Source organism: Neodiprion virginianus, chromosome 2, assembly GCF_021901495.1.
Source record: "Neodiprion virginianus isolate iyNeoVirg1 chromosome 2, iyNeoVirg1.1, whole genome shotgun sequence".
Classification (NCBI taxonomy): domain Eukaryota; kingdom Metazoa; phylum Arthropoda; class Insecta; order Hymenoptera; family Diprionidae; genus Neodiprion; species Neodiprion virginianus.
The window spans coordinates 26490105-26507350 of NC_060878.1; the positions used below are offsets into that span (position 1 = coordinate 26490105).

At 36.5% G+C, this 17246-nt stretch overlaps 2 protein-coding genes and 2 non-coding genes across 4 annotated transcripts in view; 3 read left to right on the plus strand and 1 right to left on the minus strand.

The window, feature by feature from the left end:
- Positions 1-1868: 1868 nt before the first annotated feature.
- Positions 1869-11520, minus strand: LOC124299326 (aromatic-L-amino-acid decarboxylase-like). Its single transcript, XM_046752477.1, has 9 exons — positions 11373-11520; positions 10381-10599; positions 8168-8401; positions 5935-6064; positions 4427-4687; positions 3586-3703; positions 2952-3042; positions 2645-2845; positions 1869-2392 (listed from the first exon to the last, which is right to left on the minus strand). The coding sequence occupies exons 2-9, from the start codon at positions 10579-10581 to the stop codon at positions 2060-2062; spliced, it is 1569 nt and encodes a 522-aa protein (XP_046608433.1). The 5' UTR covers positions 10582-10599; positions 11373-11520; the 3' UTR covers positions 1869-2059.
- Positions 7368-7439, plus strand: Trnap-agg (transfer RNA proline (anticodon AGG)). The gene has a single exon. It is a non-coding gene; the product is annotated as a tRNA-Pro (tRNA).
- Trnap-cgg (transfer RNA proline (anticodon CGG)) lies at positions 7814-7885 on the plus strand. Its single transcript has one exon. It is a non-coding gene; the product is annotated as a tRNA-Pro (tRNA).
- Positions 10692-17246, plus strand: part of LOC124299329 (LIM/homeobox protein Lhx4) — a 133307-nt gene continuing 126752 nt past the window's right edge. The window contains exon 1 of the mRNA XM_046752484.1: positions 10692-10793. The gene's annotated coding sequence lies outside the window, so the exon portion shown is untranslated. The remainder of the gene's footprint in view (positions 10794-17246) is intronic.

Below are 17246 nucleotides of genomic sequence, written 5' to 3' on the forward strand. Positions count from 1 at the left end.
CGTCTAGAAGCGAGCTGACTATGAAGAGACAAGTATTCTGGTAACACCATAGGGAGACGTGTATGATTGATTTTTACTGATATCGTGTGATGCGAAAAATTTTCTATGCATCGTATAAACTTTCTCGAAATGGTAACGGACTAAATAAGTACCGACGTAGATGAATCGAGGCCCTTATTACGTAACTTCATCAAGCGCGTTCACGGATGTCGAAGTAATACTTGACAACATCCCTGATCAAATATCAGCAATGGAAGTAAAGTTTTCTTCGACCTCCGAAATCATTATCCATGGTTACATTTGTATTTTGGGAGAGAACTCGTTAAATGACATACGAGGTGTCATTACACATGATTTATTCTCTTTTTTCTTCTCTCCGAGGCGCGGGGAAGACGGTTGTCCTTTCTCGTTGTCAGTTATACGAGCCGTTTGATATACACCAAAGAGTACCATGAGATGATGTTCGTGACCATGGAGAATATTATGAAGATTTGAATTAGTTGGACGAAGGTCAAGGATGGACCGATTCACATTTAGCATTCAATTTTATTTTCCGTACGACGTTTCAACAGGCCCCGCCTACCATCGTCAGGTTTCTTTAATACAAATAAGAACCATTTCTTACATGACTTACACTTTCTCACTAATAGTCACGTTAAGAACATCACACAACGAGCCAATATTTTATCTCTATTGCATATAAATACTTTTAACTGTGTTCTTATTTCATAGTATACATAAATACCAATCTTTATATTTTTATCTTATTGTTTAAACTACTATGGAAGATCATTTTTTAACACCTACCTAAATCGACATTCCTTAACGCTTACGATGTTCATTGCATGGCTTACGAGGAGGAAGTGAATTCCAACCTAAATATATTATCCGAACTGTTCTCTGAATAGTCAATTTAACAACAATATTTGAAAGTCAAGTGCCTGTTTACATATTTATTTGTACACTGGCCTAATCGTTTGCACTGCAGTCTATGCCAAATTCTATTGACGGTTTCGATGATGTCCGAATAGAGGTGATTCAGGTTTTGTATGTCAGTTCTTTCGTTGAGTGTATTGTTTTCAGATACACGTATCATTTCCTTGATAAGCCTTTTATGCCAGTTGATTTCTTTGTCAATTATTTTTACTTTTCTAAATTTGAAACTGTGCCCTTCGATCAATGAATGCTGAGCCAGAGCAGATCTATCAGGATCACGAGTTTTTAAATCATATTGCTGATCTGCTACTCGTGTTTTGCGATGCTTGTCACAGTCTTTACATTCAATTTTATGTGCAATGTTGGTTTGTTCCAAGGTGGTAGTTTTCGATTATAATGACGCAAATATACTGTTTAAAGTATTGGTAATTTTATACGAAACATTAATGCTTTCTTTCATTAGTATCTTTTTGATGTTTGGTGACAGGCCATCAATGAACGAAATTGATCCAAGACATTTTTCTTCGCTGGCATTATTGTTGTCCAGCTTAGCATCTGTGCAATTATCATAATGTTTATGGATTCTTTGTGTCTGTAAGTGCCTGATCAATTTTGATAGATACCAATTTGCTCACAGAGTTCCACGTACCAATTTTAGATTTTTCTTGTTTGTTTCGTATTTTTATTAACAGGTGTTGTATTAGTTTATCAGCAGGTGTTACTGAATAGGAATGTTATTAGAATCACGACACTGCCTCCTCGATATCACGACGACTAATTTCAATGGCAAATACCAAGCATGAATCGGAACTTACGTTTTTCGTACACAGGCGAATAGCGCAGGTTGATGATAATGATTGATAACGGAGCATGGTTAATTTTGAAAAAATCAACGGAGCACTCATCCCCATGTGTTATCAAAGAATGATGTATTTTAAAATAAATCATTTTATTACTAACAATGACGAAATGAATTACATTTCATATGATCAGTTATTGGTGCACGGGCGAAACTTTGAGTTCATACAATTTCATGAAAAGATATACAAACGAAACAAGAATCCAATAAAATGTTCTACAGTAAGACTAACAAATCGTTCAATGTGACGTTCTTCTCGCGATCTTACGAAATAGTTGGCGAATTTTTCACGCTACTCGTAATTTCAAGATCTAGTAGCTTGTCCGTCAAGTTTTCCAAGGGTTTTTCTGTGATAATTGTGCGGATCTCTATCGATCGGTCTTCGAGTACTGCCGACGCTTCGATTTGCGATTTAAAAATTTCCGTCGTTTGTGTTGTAATTTCATTCCAGGCAAACTCCACATCTTTCTCTTCGCAATTCTGGCTGCAAACCACAAAACGCACGATCGTTTTCCCCATGTACGTTGCTGGTATTACGTAGATCTGCCTCCGCGCTGTCAAACGCTCGAGAAGCTCATTGGTCAAGGAATTGTCACCCTAAAAATAGATAACGAAAAGCGGAGAGCTTAATGCGAGGGAATTAATCCCACAAACTTTGACCTTACAACTAGTTCAGAAATGGTACAAAATGCAATTAATCACGTGTCGGCAAGTAAGCTTTCAGATTCTAAAACTACCTTTCACGAGGCACGTTTTTACAAAAACGTTCTGTTGTGGTTACGAAATTGCTACAAAAATAAATCGACGAAGGACAGGGTCAGCGCAAACCGGATTTTACGCGTAGCTTACCTTAATTCTGAAGCAAACGAGTCCCAATGTCACATCCGCGACTATTTCGAACCTATTGTCATATCGAACGAGGTTCTCAAAGTAACGAGCCAGTTTTACCGATCCACGAATGTATTTCTGAATCCCTTCGACTCCGTAAATCCTCATGACGAACCACAGCTTCAGGGAGCGGAACCTGCGACCCAGAGGAATCTGCCAGTGCTGAAAAGTAGTACGATTTTCAGTTAAATTTTAGATCCGGCTTTTCCTATAGTGGATTGTTTCATGTCGACTTTCTCTGTTACTCGAGTCTTATCATTCAGCTTACTCTGTAATCCGGTGCTTTGTCCTCGTGGCCATGAGCGAGGTAAACTCTGTCGACATTCGCGGCGTCGATCAGATACCTTGAGTTTTTCACCCTGGGAAACAAGCACAGTGTCATGTCTTTTCAGAGTCAATCTTTGCACGTCCCACTCACCGTCGTGAAAGAAAGTTCAAGACTTGGGCGTAAGAACGATTTCGCGTTTTTTTTTTCAAGTGTTTTTACCGTCGTTTCACGGTACCGCAGTTTTATATCGTAACAGTGTGTGTTTTAATCTTCAGTAACTCTTATTATCAGCGCAGTTTGCGCTACGTGCCTCAACCTATTCGAGTATTTGCAAATTGCCAAATACTTTGGAGAAATTCAAGTCCGAAGCCTAGTGCGAATGTTGCAACATGTGTACAAAGGCGAGTAGTTAACCCAGAAAAGTTAAATATGAAAATGGTGATGTAAACTCGAAATATTATTTATGAACAAAGTTCACGGGGAATTTTGGAGAGACGTGTGTACGTATAACCATTTCTTATATGTTAATTTCAACAAACTGTTACGAGTTTTAATACGTGCAGTTCGAGTCTTTCTTGCACCACATGTCTGCGATTAGTGAGTGACTATTAGTTTCCTAATTCGTTTTACCTACCATAGTGCAGAACAGTCAAAGTTCACCAGCATCCATTTGTGAGGGTTAAAGCTGAACGAGTCCGCGAATTTTATTCCGGGCATAAGGTGTCGAAATTCAGGGCAGGCTAAAGCGGCACCTGAAAGGGAAACGTTCGGTCGTTACTTTCCGGTTTCCTATCTGCTTCTTTCCCCCTTTTTTCAACTCTCTTTCTCTTTCGCTAACTGCGGCGTGAATCGGAGATTTCACTCTCGAGACTTACGTATATCGAATAACAGTTACGTGGATGAATAAATTATCCGCATAGATGGAGTGGATTTGATTTTCTACCAAAACAAGCTCGCTCGCTTCGTAACTCGCCGTTCACCGTCTCGGGACTCTTAATACACGTGACGAAGTGAAACGGCATATTACTCGAAAGCTGCCGGTCCTCAATATTATGTCATTAAAATACTCGTGAATTTAATAATTCTCATCGTAAGTTTCGCGCAAGTTGCATCAGACTTTTTTCTCACGTTCTTTTATCCGTCGATAAGAAAATATTCATCCAAAGAATATTGCGAGTAATAAAAGTCTCTGGAAATTTATCAAGTGAATCGTCAAGTTTTAATCTGTAGTCCAAGTCAACCTAAATGTCAAAAATGAAATTTTTTTTAAAGATTTTCCAACACAACCGACAAATCTTTTACTGATACATGTTTCCGGGAAGTTCAATTCTAGTTCAATTTGAAACGTTTTTTTTTTTTTTTTTTTTTTTTACTGCATTGTCGCGTAGAGTTAATTCCAGTGGGAGTTTTGTTAGATTCCAATCCATTTCCTAAGTCATTCAGAGATATTTCTCTGATCAACAATGCCAAATTACCGGCGTATGCGGCGTCCACATGGAGCCAGACATTATTTTCGTTACAGATCGGCCCAAGCTCGTCGAGACAGTCGTATGCACAAGTTCCTGTGGTCCCCAGGGTGGCGACGACGTAGCAGGGAACAAGTCCGGCCTCCTCGTCCTTCCGCATCGCTTCGAGAAGGGTTGATCCTCTAAGGCGGCATTTTTCGTCAGCGGGTAAAAGCCTCATAGTCATCGAGCCAAGTAGTCCTGCTTTCTCCACTGACGAGTTTGACTGATCTGTCGGATAGAAATCCTTCACAGTCACTTTCAAAATTACGGCTATATGCACAGGTGTGAGTAAGTGAGTAGCCAGGAATTGGTCGTACGGATAGTATATCAAGGAACGATTATTTTCCGTTTTTTATCATGAAACTTCTCCAGAAATTCAACGATATATAATTTTCTCTGGCATCTGATTAGGCATCTTATGTTCTCAGTAAAGTCACCAAGAAAAATTTGTACTTGTGATTACTGTACAGTCCTTATATTTTTATTTTCTACGATAGCTGGAAAATATAATTCTGGATAGAAAATTTAAACCAGAGCTGTGATCAGAAAATCTAACTAGTTTTACTGTTTTTTTTTTTTTTTTGTCATCGTGGTCACTTGTACTATATTTTTTTGTAACTATTGCGAAAATATTGTTTTTGTTACGACAGGGAAGTGATGCTAAGGTCTTACTTATCTGGCGAAATGCATTCAATCAAACAGACAGATTTACCGTTGAAATAACCAAGGAATGGAATATTCACAACTATAATCGTATAAAACAGTGATTCGTACAACATTTTCTTGCATTATGAAAAATTTCATTTGTTATACGTAACTACAAAATTTTAGTAAAATGGATATCGGTACAACAACTGTTTGAATATCGTTGAAATTACAAGAAAATGAGGTACAAGTAAATATTTTTTGTGATTACAGTTATTAATACTATATCATCTGTTAACTGCAACGAAAAATTTGTTTGGTTTACTGTAGTTTTTTCATCAAATCAGGCCTTGACAACAATTTATTGTTTTATCAAAATCAAATTATCGCAACGGTTACAAGAAATTATAGTAACAGTGATCGTAATCGAGAAAACAGTCACTGTGACTAGATTTTCTAGTTACAGCTACAAAACTAATTTTCAATATCTACCCAGTACTATATTTTACGGTTGTCGTGGAAAGTGAAAATAGTTAAGGAGTGTGTAGTAATCGCAGCTCAAAATTTCTCCCAGTGTCATTATCTTCATAACGGTACTCGTTATACTCGAATTTTCTATTAATTATAACAAATGAAAGTTTCCCCAGTGTTCCAAGATAACCGGGTCTGATGATCTAAGCCCTACTTTACCGACTAGTACAGTGCCTCGGAAGGTTAGCCATGAAATTAGCACTAGTCGCAGTTAGATCGTTAGCAATCGGTGGTGAGGAGGCCTCGATCAATCCGCGTTGGTAACAAAAATCTCTGTAAAATTGACTCAGTTCGCTCACCAGACGCGTAAGCCACCAATTTACTCTTTATGGTAGCATCGTTCCAATCCGGATGCTCTTCCTTCAGCCTTCTAGTCGTTCGCTCTTTTGCAGCCAAGAGGCAGATAAGCGTCGCTTCGCTAGCTGAACCCTGAAATAAACGGAAAAAAAAAAACTTGAAGTAAAGTACAAAACAATTCCCTAGCGTTTGACAATTGACAAAATACGTTGTATTGATGAATTATGTGACCAATTAGATGTGCGTCTTCAGGTTGGATATTGCAGGAAGCGTGAATCAATTACCGACGGAACCGATCACGCTGGACTTTACTCAAAATAAATCGATCGGATGAGGCTATGATTTCGAGCGATCTAATCTATGAAAAAATTATAAATCGATGTAAATTTTAAGTAAATATCATCAGACCGAATTGAGATGGTGCAAGAAGGCTGAGAAATTACGACAGCCCGGAAATATGAGCCACCTTATTACCTCAAATAAACCGATGTATTATTGAAAACCGGTCCGTCGTTGAGAAAGTGTTGAATATATATCTACAGTCAAATCAACGCGAATATGCAGTGTGCCTAAAATATACGCGTAAATACATGTATATGTAATAATATATGTGTATATATGTATGTACGACAGTATAACTTCAGCATAACACAATTACATCGTCTTCCATTTCGAATACCGAATGGTAAAATAGGAGTGTTATTATTGCGAATTATTTAGAATACGTCGGGCGCACAGTCCGGTCAAAAATTTATTATCGAAACATATATTAAGATTTGGTTTAATGATTGCGGGATAAGTTTGCAATCGTTACAATATAGTACTTCGATAACATTGAAAGGATGGAAATAAAAAAAAGAGCCAAAGGACAACGCCTAAATGAAATATCGGTATTTTATTTTCATGATGACAAAATCTGTCATATTCAATTTAAATTTGGGTTCGAGAATTGATTAATAACTGATAAAAATAACTTGCGTAAAGCTGTTGTATGCTATAAGTGGCAAACCGATGCCTATTACGAAAATATTATATATTCATGTATTACTAACTTCGTCTGAATGTGAGAATATAATTGACGTTATATATAGCACAGAATTGTACCAAGATTTAAATATGATTTATACTTCGAAAAAATTCCGTGGACTATATCTCTAATATTCTTGTTGAATAAATGTACAGGATAATACAGTTTGCATAAATTTGATAATGAACGATTTCGATAAGTATTTAGCTTAACTGTAAAAAAAATATTAGATTGATATAAATCGACGGAACTCTGTCTATTTGTTGACCTCGAATCTTGGCTTTATAATTTTTTGAACCGAAAAATTTTTTGACTCGACTGTACGTCTACCGCTTACTTAATTAATCTTTGATTGGTCAATCGACATTGCATGCGATTTGATTGATACATTTTCGACAATTTCGTCGTGGCTCGTTGGTCTAGGGGTATGATTCTCGCTTAGGGTGCGAGAGGTCCCGGGTTCAAATCCCGGACGAGCCCAACTTTTTTATTTTTACGCAATCTGAATATCACCAAAATTCTCATACGGCTTTGGTATTTTAAGCATTCAACGAAAATTTTCTTAGTAATTACAAAAATCCGCTCATTTTTCCAGCCTCAAGGGAAAGTTCCCGCTTTCTTTTTTCATACTGCTATCGCGTACTGTATGCCTGTTACCACGGATATTGTCAGCCGAGCAATTTCAAACATTGAGAAGTTATACCTTGTACATTGTATCAGCCAATAATTGTTGATTCGCGTGATAAATCATTCATCACCCGAAACCAAATTTGTAAAAAATGGAAACGAAACGAGACTTCATTTCAATTACAAAGTCATATATAATATTATTTATTGAGAGTTGAGAGTACATCGGCTCGTTGGTCTAGGGGTATGATTCTCGCTTCGGGTGCGAGAGGTCCCGGGTTCAAATCCCGGACGAGCCCTCATCAATCATTTTTTTTTTTTAACACTCATCCGTGATTTTATTTACTTTTTTTGGTTTGTTTGGGTCTCTCATTATCAATTGATAATCTAAAAAGTTCGTTAGAACACCTCGAAAATATTCTTTTAACGGAGCTTGCAGATAATTTTCTCAACGAATGTACAGATATTATAGTAGATTGTTTCGATCTTTTTCATCGTCTTTTTTAACGGACTATTTTGAAAAACATAATGTATAGGAACCGTGTGAAACGAAGATCGATAATTGTATCAATGTAACTTACCTGTATGACTCCTCCACCCGGACCTTCGCTACAGTTTAAGAATTCCTCTGGCAAATTTAGCATCTTTCCGAGCCAGTTCATCGTGATAACTTCAAGTTCGGTACAGGCGGGCGATGACATCCACGAAAAACCGATACAACCAATACCGGCACTCACGATCTCTCCGATTATTGCCGGATAAGAATTGCCCGTCGGAAAGTAGGCGTGAAAATGAGGTGAATTCCAGTGCGAGACCTGTTGCGATACGACGGAGTGATTAATATTTAACTCAATTAGGGTAATGCAACGGCAAGCAAACTGCGTGAAATAAACAACGCCTTATAAATATTCTCATCCATGGAAATATGTACTCCGATTTTAAATAATCATACGGATACACTCGTAATCGGTTGAAAGGATAACTAAAATCGTGTTGAACCCGTGTCGGTAGTTATACTTTATCAGAACTTCGATTTTAGTTTGACACTCGGACTACCGGGACAATGTCTTGAAACTTGAAAATCAACTGCGCATGCGCGAGTCTTATCGGCTGTTCGCGCAGACTAGCCGTCCCGAGTTTCAGTTGTCAAACTGTTTCTGGCGGCGATGTAGTTGAGACGAATTTTCGAGGTTAGACTCCTCATATAATTGAGACAGTGACTCGGAAAGGTTTGGGAAGCATTAGTTGCTGGGTCGGAAAGTTGATTCTTCAATGAACGATCGGAATTCAATGCTTGTGCTATTTGAAAATTCAAACGTACACATTTTGCTTACGTTGGCCCGCCTGCGTCGCAGACAAGAATATCGCTGCGGGAAGATTTCGCCGACCAATGAGATTTAATTATTTGGCGCATGCACGGTTGATTTTCAAGTTTCAAGAGATTGCCCCGGTATGTAAGCACGAAAAAAAGTTGCACCTGCACTCTTTCTCGAATCCTCTTGGATGTCAACCTCATAATTGACCAGCTTTCGGTACGACTACTTGAAAGTAGTTGATGTGAATTTTCTTTGACTTTTTAAAGAATCGTTTTGAGAGTTGAATTTTCTTTCCTATCTTTATTATTTTTACTTGGTTTGGTTGAATCTGTCAAAAATTCTGTTGACAAAACAAATGACGATTCACACTGAACTTTGCAATGCAAAGGTTTTGTACTCTTATTTTCGTTGTGACGGCTTTATAACAACGGCGAGCGACGCAAGTGGTCACAAAACATTCAGTCTTTTTGGGCCGAGCGTAAGTTTGCAATATTAGATGAGTCGCAGGTGAACCGATGACGAAGATCGTAAATATGCGAGGTGAAAAGACCGTTGCCTCCTTGTCGTACACGATTCTTTATACGACAAGAGTAAGTTACGCGTTTTTTCATGAAGCACGAAATTAAGCTTAGGGTTGCGTAATGTAAGATTTCTTCGCGACAGCGCATGCGCACAGTGTAGAAAGTACTTCTAGGAGTTAAAAAATTATCTTTTCCGTACTCCGCGCATGCGCATTCGCAGACTCATTCTACCTTTATCGAAACTTGTACTTTGTGTACCGAAAACACGCTTCGAAGAAACGCGTAAGACATGCTCGCGTAATATAAACAATGTTTTGATGCACCGAAAGTAAATAGAGTGCTTTTATTACGTCCATATCCGTGTAGATTGAATGGACTTAAGAGGGTGCCCTGATCGATTTCGACGTTGACCTATATATTTCCAAATATCAAAGTCCACCTATCTAAAACTCGAAAAAGCGCTTGACAGCCCAATTCTATAGACAGTTATGAAGAAAAACTCTCAAAGGCATTTTCATTTGATACAGAAGTAAAGAAATGGCACAGATTCTATAAAACCGCTGTAATAAATTCGTCGAATTCATGACATTTATTTATTTCTCCATCAAATAAAAATGAATTGGAGTGTTTTTGTTCAGAACTGTGTATAGAATGGGACTATTAAGCCTTTCTTGCATCGAGATCCGTTGACTTCGATATTTGGAGATAAATCCGTGATCGTTGTAATCGACCAAATGAGTGGAATGAGTGGGATGTAATAATTCAATTTTTTTTACTAAAAAACCAGATAAAAAAAAAATATGAAATTAGTACAAAAACTAACTGCATTGTAAGGTTGAATGGGAATCACTATTTTTTTTGTTTGAACAACCCTTGGGCCAGACTCAACCGTTTCGATTATCAATGAAAAAATTGGTTCACTGTATATATTTTTTCGAAATAATTTGTACCACTTACTCCGGGCATTATGACTCTCTCCACGTCTTTCAGGACTTCTTTCCAGGATTCCCCCTTGATCGGTGCTTCCCGCGGGAGAAGTTCGTTCAGGTAACCTGGCTTAACACTCGGGAGGACATTTCTGTCCCGTAAATTCTCCGTGTAATCTGCCATGTACTCGAGAGTCGCCTTTCCAAACTCGCAGAACTCTTTGGCGTCCATTTTAAATTATCCGTGTATCTGAAAATCACTTGAAAATCTTTATTCTGTCAAGGCTTAATGTGAATGGTTTTTTCAAAAATATTTTTCAGATTGCTACACTGGCTGCTGAGTCAGTGACCTTGGAATAAAACCGAAAATACTGAGTTGGTGATGTGGAATTAATTAATCGAAGAAAAGAAAATAATTTTTTCATCTTCGTTCGTTGATATTTGGTACGTATTATACTCAATCGTTTATAATTACACAAAGATAAACAAATTAACAGTGTTTGTATAAAAAGCGGCTTCGTACCAATTGTAAGTTAGCCTCAAATTAATCGAATAAAATGAAATTTCAATTCAATAAATTTGTAACTTGTTAGAAAAGGCATTTTTGAAATTTTTACAATCACAAATTTTGTCTTGAAAAACACTATACACCTACATTTCAATATTATTAATTTTCTAAATAGGAATGCACCGTAAAAATAAGATGAAAAGCAGATTAAGAATTTTATTACAAAAGAGCTATAATCTTTACAGAAGAATTGTCGTTTTTTGATGTTTTCGATGATCAATATACGTTGAAACCCAAAATGAATTTCATAAGATCTGAATTTTCATCCAACTCGCAGATTTATTTTCTTTATTTTTACCAAACGAAGTTTTGAAAAATAATCGCAACGTGCTTAAAAATCTCTACCTCTTTAACTTCAGTAATCTTACTATTTACTTGGACCAAAAGTCTATATTCGTCCCATACCAAAATTGATTCATTTATAGATTTAATGTCAAAGGTCGCGCAACACTTACCAACAAGGAAACTCCGGCTTTCGTATATGACAGATCACAGACGAAGAAGGAATTTCGGATATTTAACGATCATATAATTGCATAAAATACCTAGCGTCTTGGAAGTGTTTACATGGAGCACGGTTAGTTAATGTACGGTTCGCCGCTGCAAACCTCCCCTTTATATACAGATTTGCTTCGAGGCAAAGTTGAGTGGGATACTTTTCCAACGATCTACGATTCAAGATGGCTTCCCAAGCCGTTTATCTATTCGTCCATTACTTACGGCAGCGATTTTTTATTTACAATCTTATTTTCATTTTATTGCTTGAACGCGCTACAACTGCTGATGGCCTTGGCAGAACCGAAGCGGAACATTGTAAATGTTCGCCAATACTTTTTTTCCGCACCGCGGTGTCATAAGCTTGCGTTAAATAATCCAATAAACACCGCCGTACTCACCTTGTTACACCGTGCAGGGTATTATCCAACGATTTTCGCACTACGGCTGCAACGATTCACCTTGTCAGTCATACGGGTTACAGTTTATCGTATCAAACTTATTGTTAGTTTATCCCAAGCAGGATCGCCGAGAACGAGTACGACGCACACTGAGAAAAATTTCATTTGTTATCGTAACTAGAAAAATTCAGTGAAACGGATATCGTTAAAAAAAACTGTTTGAATATTGTTGGAATTACGAAAAACGAGGTACGCCAAACCATTTTGCGCTATCGTCGATCCGTTTTTGGTAATTGCAACGCAAAATCAGTTTTTGAGGCTTACTCTACGTTTTTAGTTAAACAAGGCTTTAACGTCAATTTATTGTTGCACGAGCATTAAATTTTCGCAACAGTTGCAAGAAAATATAGTAACAGCGAACGTAATGAGAAAGAATAGTAACGGATATTGGACTTTTTGGTAACAGCTAGAAAACTAATTTTCATCTTCTACCTAGAACTATATTTCTCGATTGTGGTAAAAAACGAAAATAGTTGAGGACTGAGCGATAATCGGAACTAAAAATTTCTTGCAGTGTAAATTAATGAAAATCTTACTAATAATGGGAAAATTGATCATCCCACGGATTAAAATGAGGAGAAGAATGCGGTGAAAAAGCTGCATAATTAAGCAGCATGCGAATAATCGTGCTCAAAACTCCGTATATTCGTTACACTGACCTAGGAGTGAGATTTCCGTGAATGTGACGGAAGCAATACCGCCAAGTTCAGAAGAAAAAATTGTCTTTTTACACATAGCAAATAATTTGGCAGCCATTTGGTTCTCTCTTGGCTTTTGGCCGAGGCAGCAGGCGCGTCAGACCTTGATATGGCAATTTTAATGAAAAACGAAAAGAGAACTGATACCGCTTAGAAAACCATCCATAAATTGAATGTTGTGTCACGCCTTCTCAAATAATGTAAAAAGTTTAGCAATATGTGACCGTCTCTTTTGCAATTTTGACAATGTGTGAATATTACAACGAACGACTCCAGATTCTTTCAAATTTTATTGACCCCTCCATTCATTTTATAATTTTTAATCCTCCTCTAGTACATGAAGAAAACTATCAGCGATAGTGATTCTTGTGTAAAAACACTCTCGGCGTTCTAAGGAAATCGTCGATTTTGATGCTGAACGTCGAGAAAACTAGAAAGTTCGTTTTGAAGTACAAAAAGTGCAGTTTAAAAAAAAATTACCTTCCAGAATTTTCGATTTTCAGAACGTAAGGTAATTTATTTACGACAAGGTGCCATCGAGAATTTACAATAATAAGTTAATTGTCAGCTAATGAACTTTTAATCATAAACTGACTAAAGTCATGAGGTCTGCTCGTAATGCGTTTCGAAAATCGATTACAAAGATCAATGCATAAGTCAACTACGATTAGCCGTGTTTATTTCCGACATTACTTTTACAATGCAATTAATATTTCTCTTCCCTTCTCTGCATTGTAAGTTGATTTTTACGAATCTAATTATTTCTCATATCTCGCGTAGAGGCTAGAATGGCTCATCGATATGTGGCACAAAATCACGAAGGCGGTGAATTTCGACTTCGAATTTGAATGAATATATTGTTGAAGCTATCTTCTTGAAAAATTGTATCGGGTCATTGGTAGATGGGTCTGTTACAAATATTTGAAAAGGCCATGCTCAGAATTTAAAATTACGTTAATTAAAAGCCACTTGTAAAGAACATGTCGTGAGTAATACATAAAATGTTTTTTTTTTTCAATTATAATAGACGTATATCAGAGTTTTAATTACTGAGATCTCTTGATATTATTATTGATTTTTACCTCCCGTGATATCGAGAAAAATATTAAACGAACGAAGTCGTACCTGCGTAGAAAGTAATAGCGAATGGGAAAAGATGACAGAAACTTTGGAAGCTAAAAGCAGCAGTCAAGTTTCATTACGTCAAACGGCGTAGTTCTAATGCAGTCAATTTCAACTCTATTAACATAAAATTCACATCGCTTGCATAATAATTTTGTCAGAGGTTCTGCCATTTAATTTTTCCGTTATCGCTCGGAAATATTGTTTTAGCATTAATGTGCATTTTATCTTAACAAACTTTGGAGTGAGCTCATTAGAACTACGCCGTTTGAGGTAGTAAAACTTACTTTGATTGCTACTCATAACTTCCAATGTTTCCGTTATCTTTTCCCACTTGCTATCATATTCTAGGTAAGATTTTGTTCGGTTAATGTTTTGTCGATTTCAGCTGAGTCAAAATTAATAATGACAGAAATAGTTCTTACAATAAGTATCATTGAATTTAATTTTATACTCCTTATCAGTCAATCGGTATAACTGATTGAAATTTATCCACATTGCACTGGATTTTTTTAAATAGAACCCATTCGAGTACTTTACGAAATTTACTCGACATTGAAAGTAATTGGAACGCGAATATTGTGAATTTAATTAATTCTGATAATAAATCAGTTTCAGATTAAACGTATTTAATCCAATTGGTAACCAATAAAGAACTTCTGATTCTAATGATTAAATTGCCACATATAAATTATCAGAATCCAATTCTGTCCGATTAGAATTTATTTTGACGTATACCTATATTTGCGAAGAATGGTGCGTTGCTTCAATAAAATGTCACTTTTGTCCAAGTTCGGCAGTGACACAATTAAAAATAATTATAAAAGTTGACTATGAATGTGCCATATACTTTTGACCACTGTTCACGTAGAAACCGATCCAATCTGATTCAACTGCTATTATAGGGTATGAACTTCGCGTCCGATTGGGGCAAATCATAATAATTGGAAACGATTTAAATTTAATCTGTTTTAATTACTTTAAATACAGTTTTGCTATCAGGGACGAAGCTCGTGTATGTATATATATTTTTTTTTTTGGAATGAAAACCAAGAAGATATTGACGTTAAAAATGGCAGTATCAAATTGGGGTAAAATAGGCCTGATACAATGAAAAACGACTTTTTGTATTTTGAAGTGAATTTTCCACGGTTTTTTATCATTCAACATTAGATTTGATATTTTTTCCAGAATCCTGATTTTGTTTTTTCACACGACAAACCGTTATTCTTACTTTTTTGAACTCACAAGAAAAGCACCAGAAATTAGAAGAAGAATAGCACGATTTTTTTAAAAATATGTGCTATAATTCTAACGTAACAGGGAGCCAATCAATTTTCGTAACATAATCTACTATTTACCCGTAAAATCGTAATTAAATTAACGGGGCTAACAAAATAGATACTTTACTCACATTGATTTTGTGGATTTCGATAATATGTTTGTCAGATATAATACAATACCGTCCGGAAATTCAGGATCACATTTCGAATTTTCGATCAGGACAAAAATTTAAATTCTCTGCCAAAAAAAAAGGCGTAAACGATTGATTCGAGTCTAATACATAAGCGTGAAAAAGGGTTTGGTATGATTGTTTTTAAATTCTTTACGACTTTCTCTGCGCTCACTGTGTGATATTGAACATGGTTGTTTTTTCTCGGCAGGGAGATTTTTCATTTTCCACTTTACAAAAGTACAAAAATCGCGAAAAAACAAAAAAAAAAAACAAAAAAACAGCAACTATATTCAACACCATCCAGTAAGCACCGAAAACCTCATAAAAAAATCTAGCTTATTTCACTTCCAATTGCGACCTAGATCGTTCATTGAATTTTTTTTTTTTTTTTTTATTGCCAAGATATCTACAGCTTTTTATCCCGATTCTTGATTTGAAAAGTTGTTTCGAAACTTTTGACGTTACTGTACGTACAAATATACAAAATAATTTAATGGCATTACAAATACACTTTCATACGAGGATGATCATTAAGCTTACTTTCATTTTCTTACAGGTTCAAATTTATAGCTAACGGTCGTAAGCGTGCAACATTGCGATGGGTAATTAGCATTATACGGAATTTAGCGGCGCGCGTTACAATATTAATAAGAAATGCTGTTCACTCGTTAATTATCGTGAACCACTAATCACCAGGCATGTTACACCTTCATTTTCTGCTGAGTTTATCAGTCAGCAGACTATTCGCTCCTTGATAACGTAAATTTTTGTAAAAACGAGGAGATCGGGGCAGAGAATTCTTTGCTGAAAATTAAAATTTTCCAAACAACGAGATTAGACCAAGGATTTAATGAAAACTTCAAGACAAACGATGGCCATTTGTTGATTTCCATGTAGAGGCTATCATTGATCGTTGATCATTAAATAAAAGCCATCATTCATATCGGTCTTTACTTATTTTATTTAATTTTTTTTTTTAATTAATAAATTCTCTGAACATCACTTTAATTCTAACTCGGTTAAATCAATTTCAGTTCATTCAATTTGCTGACGTCAGTGACTAAAGGCACTACCTAAGGTACAAAAACCATTCTTCATCATGTCGACACTACGATCCTAGAAGGAAATTCAATAATAATTATACCGCCGTCTCAGTTTCACCTATAATCTCCGTACATGTGGCGAACAAACTTTTACTTTACAGTCAAGGCCCTTCCTCGTAACTGACTCGAGCTTCCGGCGCTTCTGACAATTTCGCAAATATCTGATCACATTCGGAAATTACGATTCGGAAGTTCACGTTTCGTCCGTACGTACTTAAAGGTGTGTTAACCACGTGCAACTGGCCACTAATAATCGTTTGCAAATCTTTGAAAGTGGTAAATTCTATCGGTAACAGATTCCTCGAAAGCGGGTCATGATTAAAACATGACGCGGCCACTGGATATTAGGTTGGGTTAGTCTGTAGGATTCGTTCTTATATTCTTCGTTCTTGCATGACGGCCTTACCATTCGTAATGGCATAGTTTGCAGAATTTATCGGCCATCGAGGGCTGCAGGAAAGGTTAACGTACATTGCCACTGTCGAGGTTTTATAGAGTCAAGGATTGCTCGACACTTTGTCATTCAATTACACCTAAGCTTATACTTTTGTCAACGTAATAGTCCAAGCAAAAGCGATTGTTAATCAACTGATTTTCTCGATTGATTCAAGTTTCATGCATATTACACTCACAATTGTATACGCAGTATTGACGTCTAGTGGTAAAATCGGACGATTCGCGGAGGCGCGAGTGAAATAAGTACAGGAACGTAAACGAAAATAATACATTTCCAGTGTAAAAAAGCCCGAGAAATAGTTTTCAGCGATACTTTTCATCACAATTGTAAGGGAAGAGTCTGTTGGTCTGGCCGACATACTTCCGCCGTGATCTCAAAAACGGTCCAGTGGAAAACCGGAAACTGTTGGAGGATGACGGCTGGATGAAAAAGTTTTCGAAGAGAAGTTAAAAATTAAAAAAAAAAAATTTTTAAAAAACATTTCCGAAAGACAAACGATTTATAAATTTTTCAATAAACAAATTTATAAACTGGGAA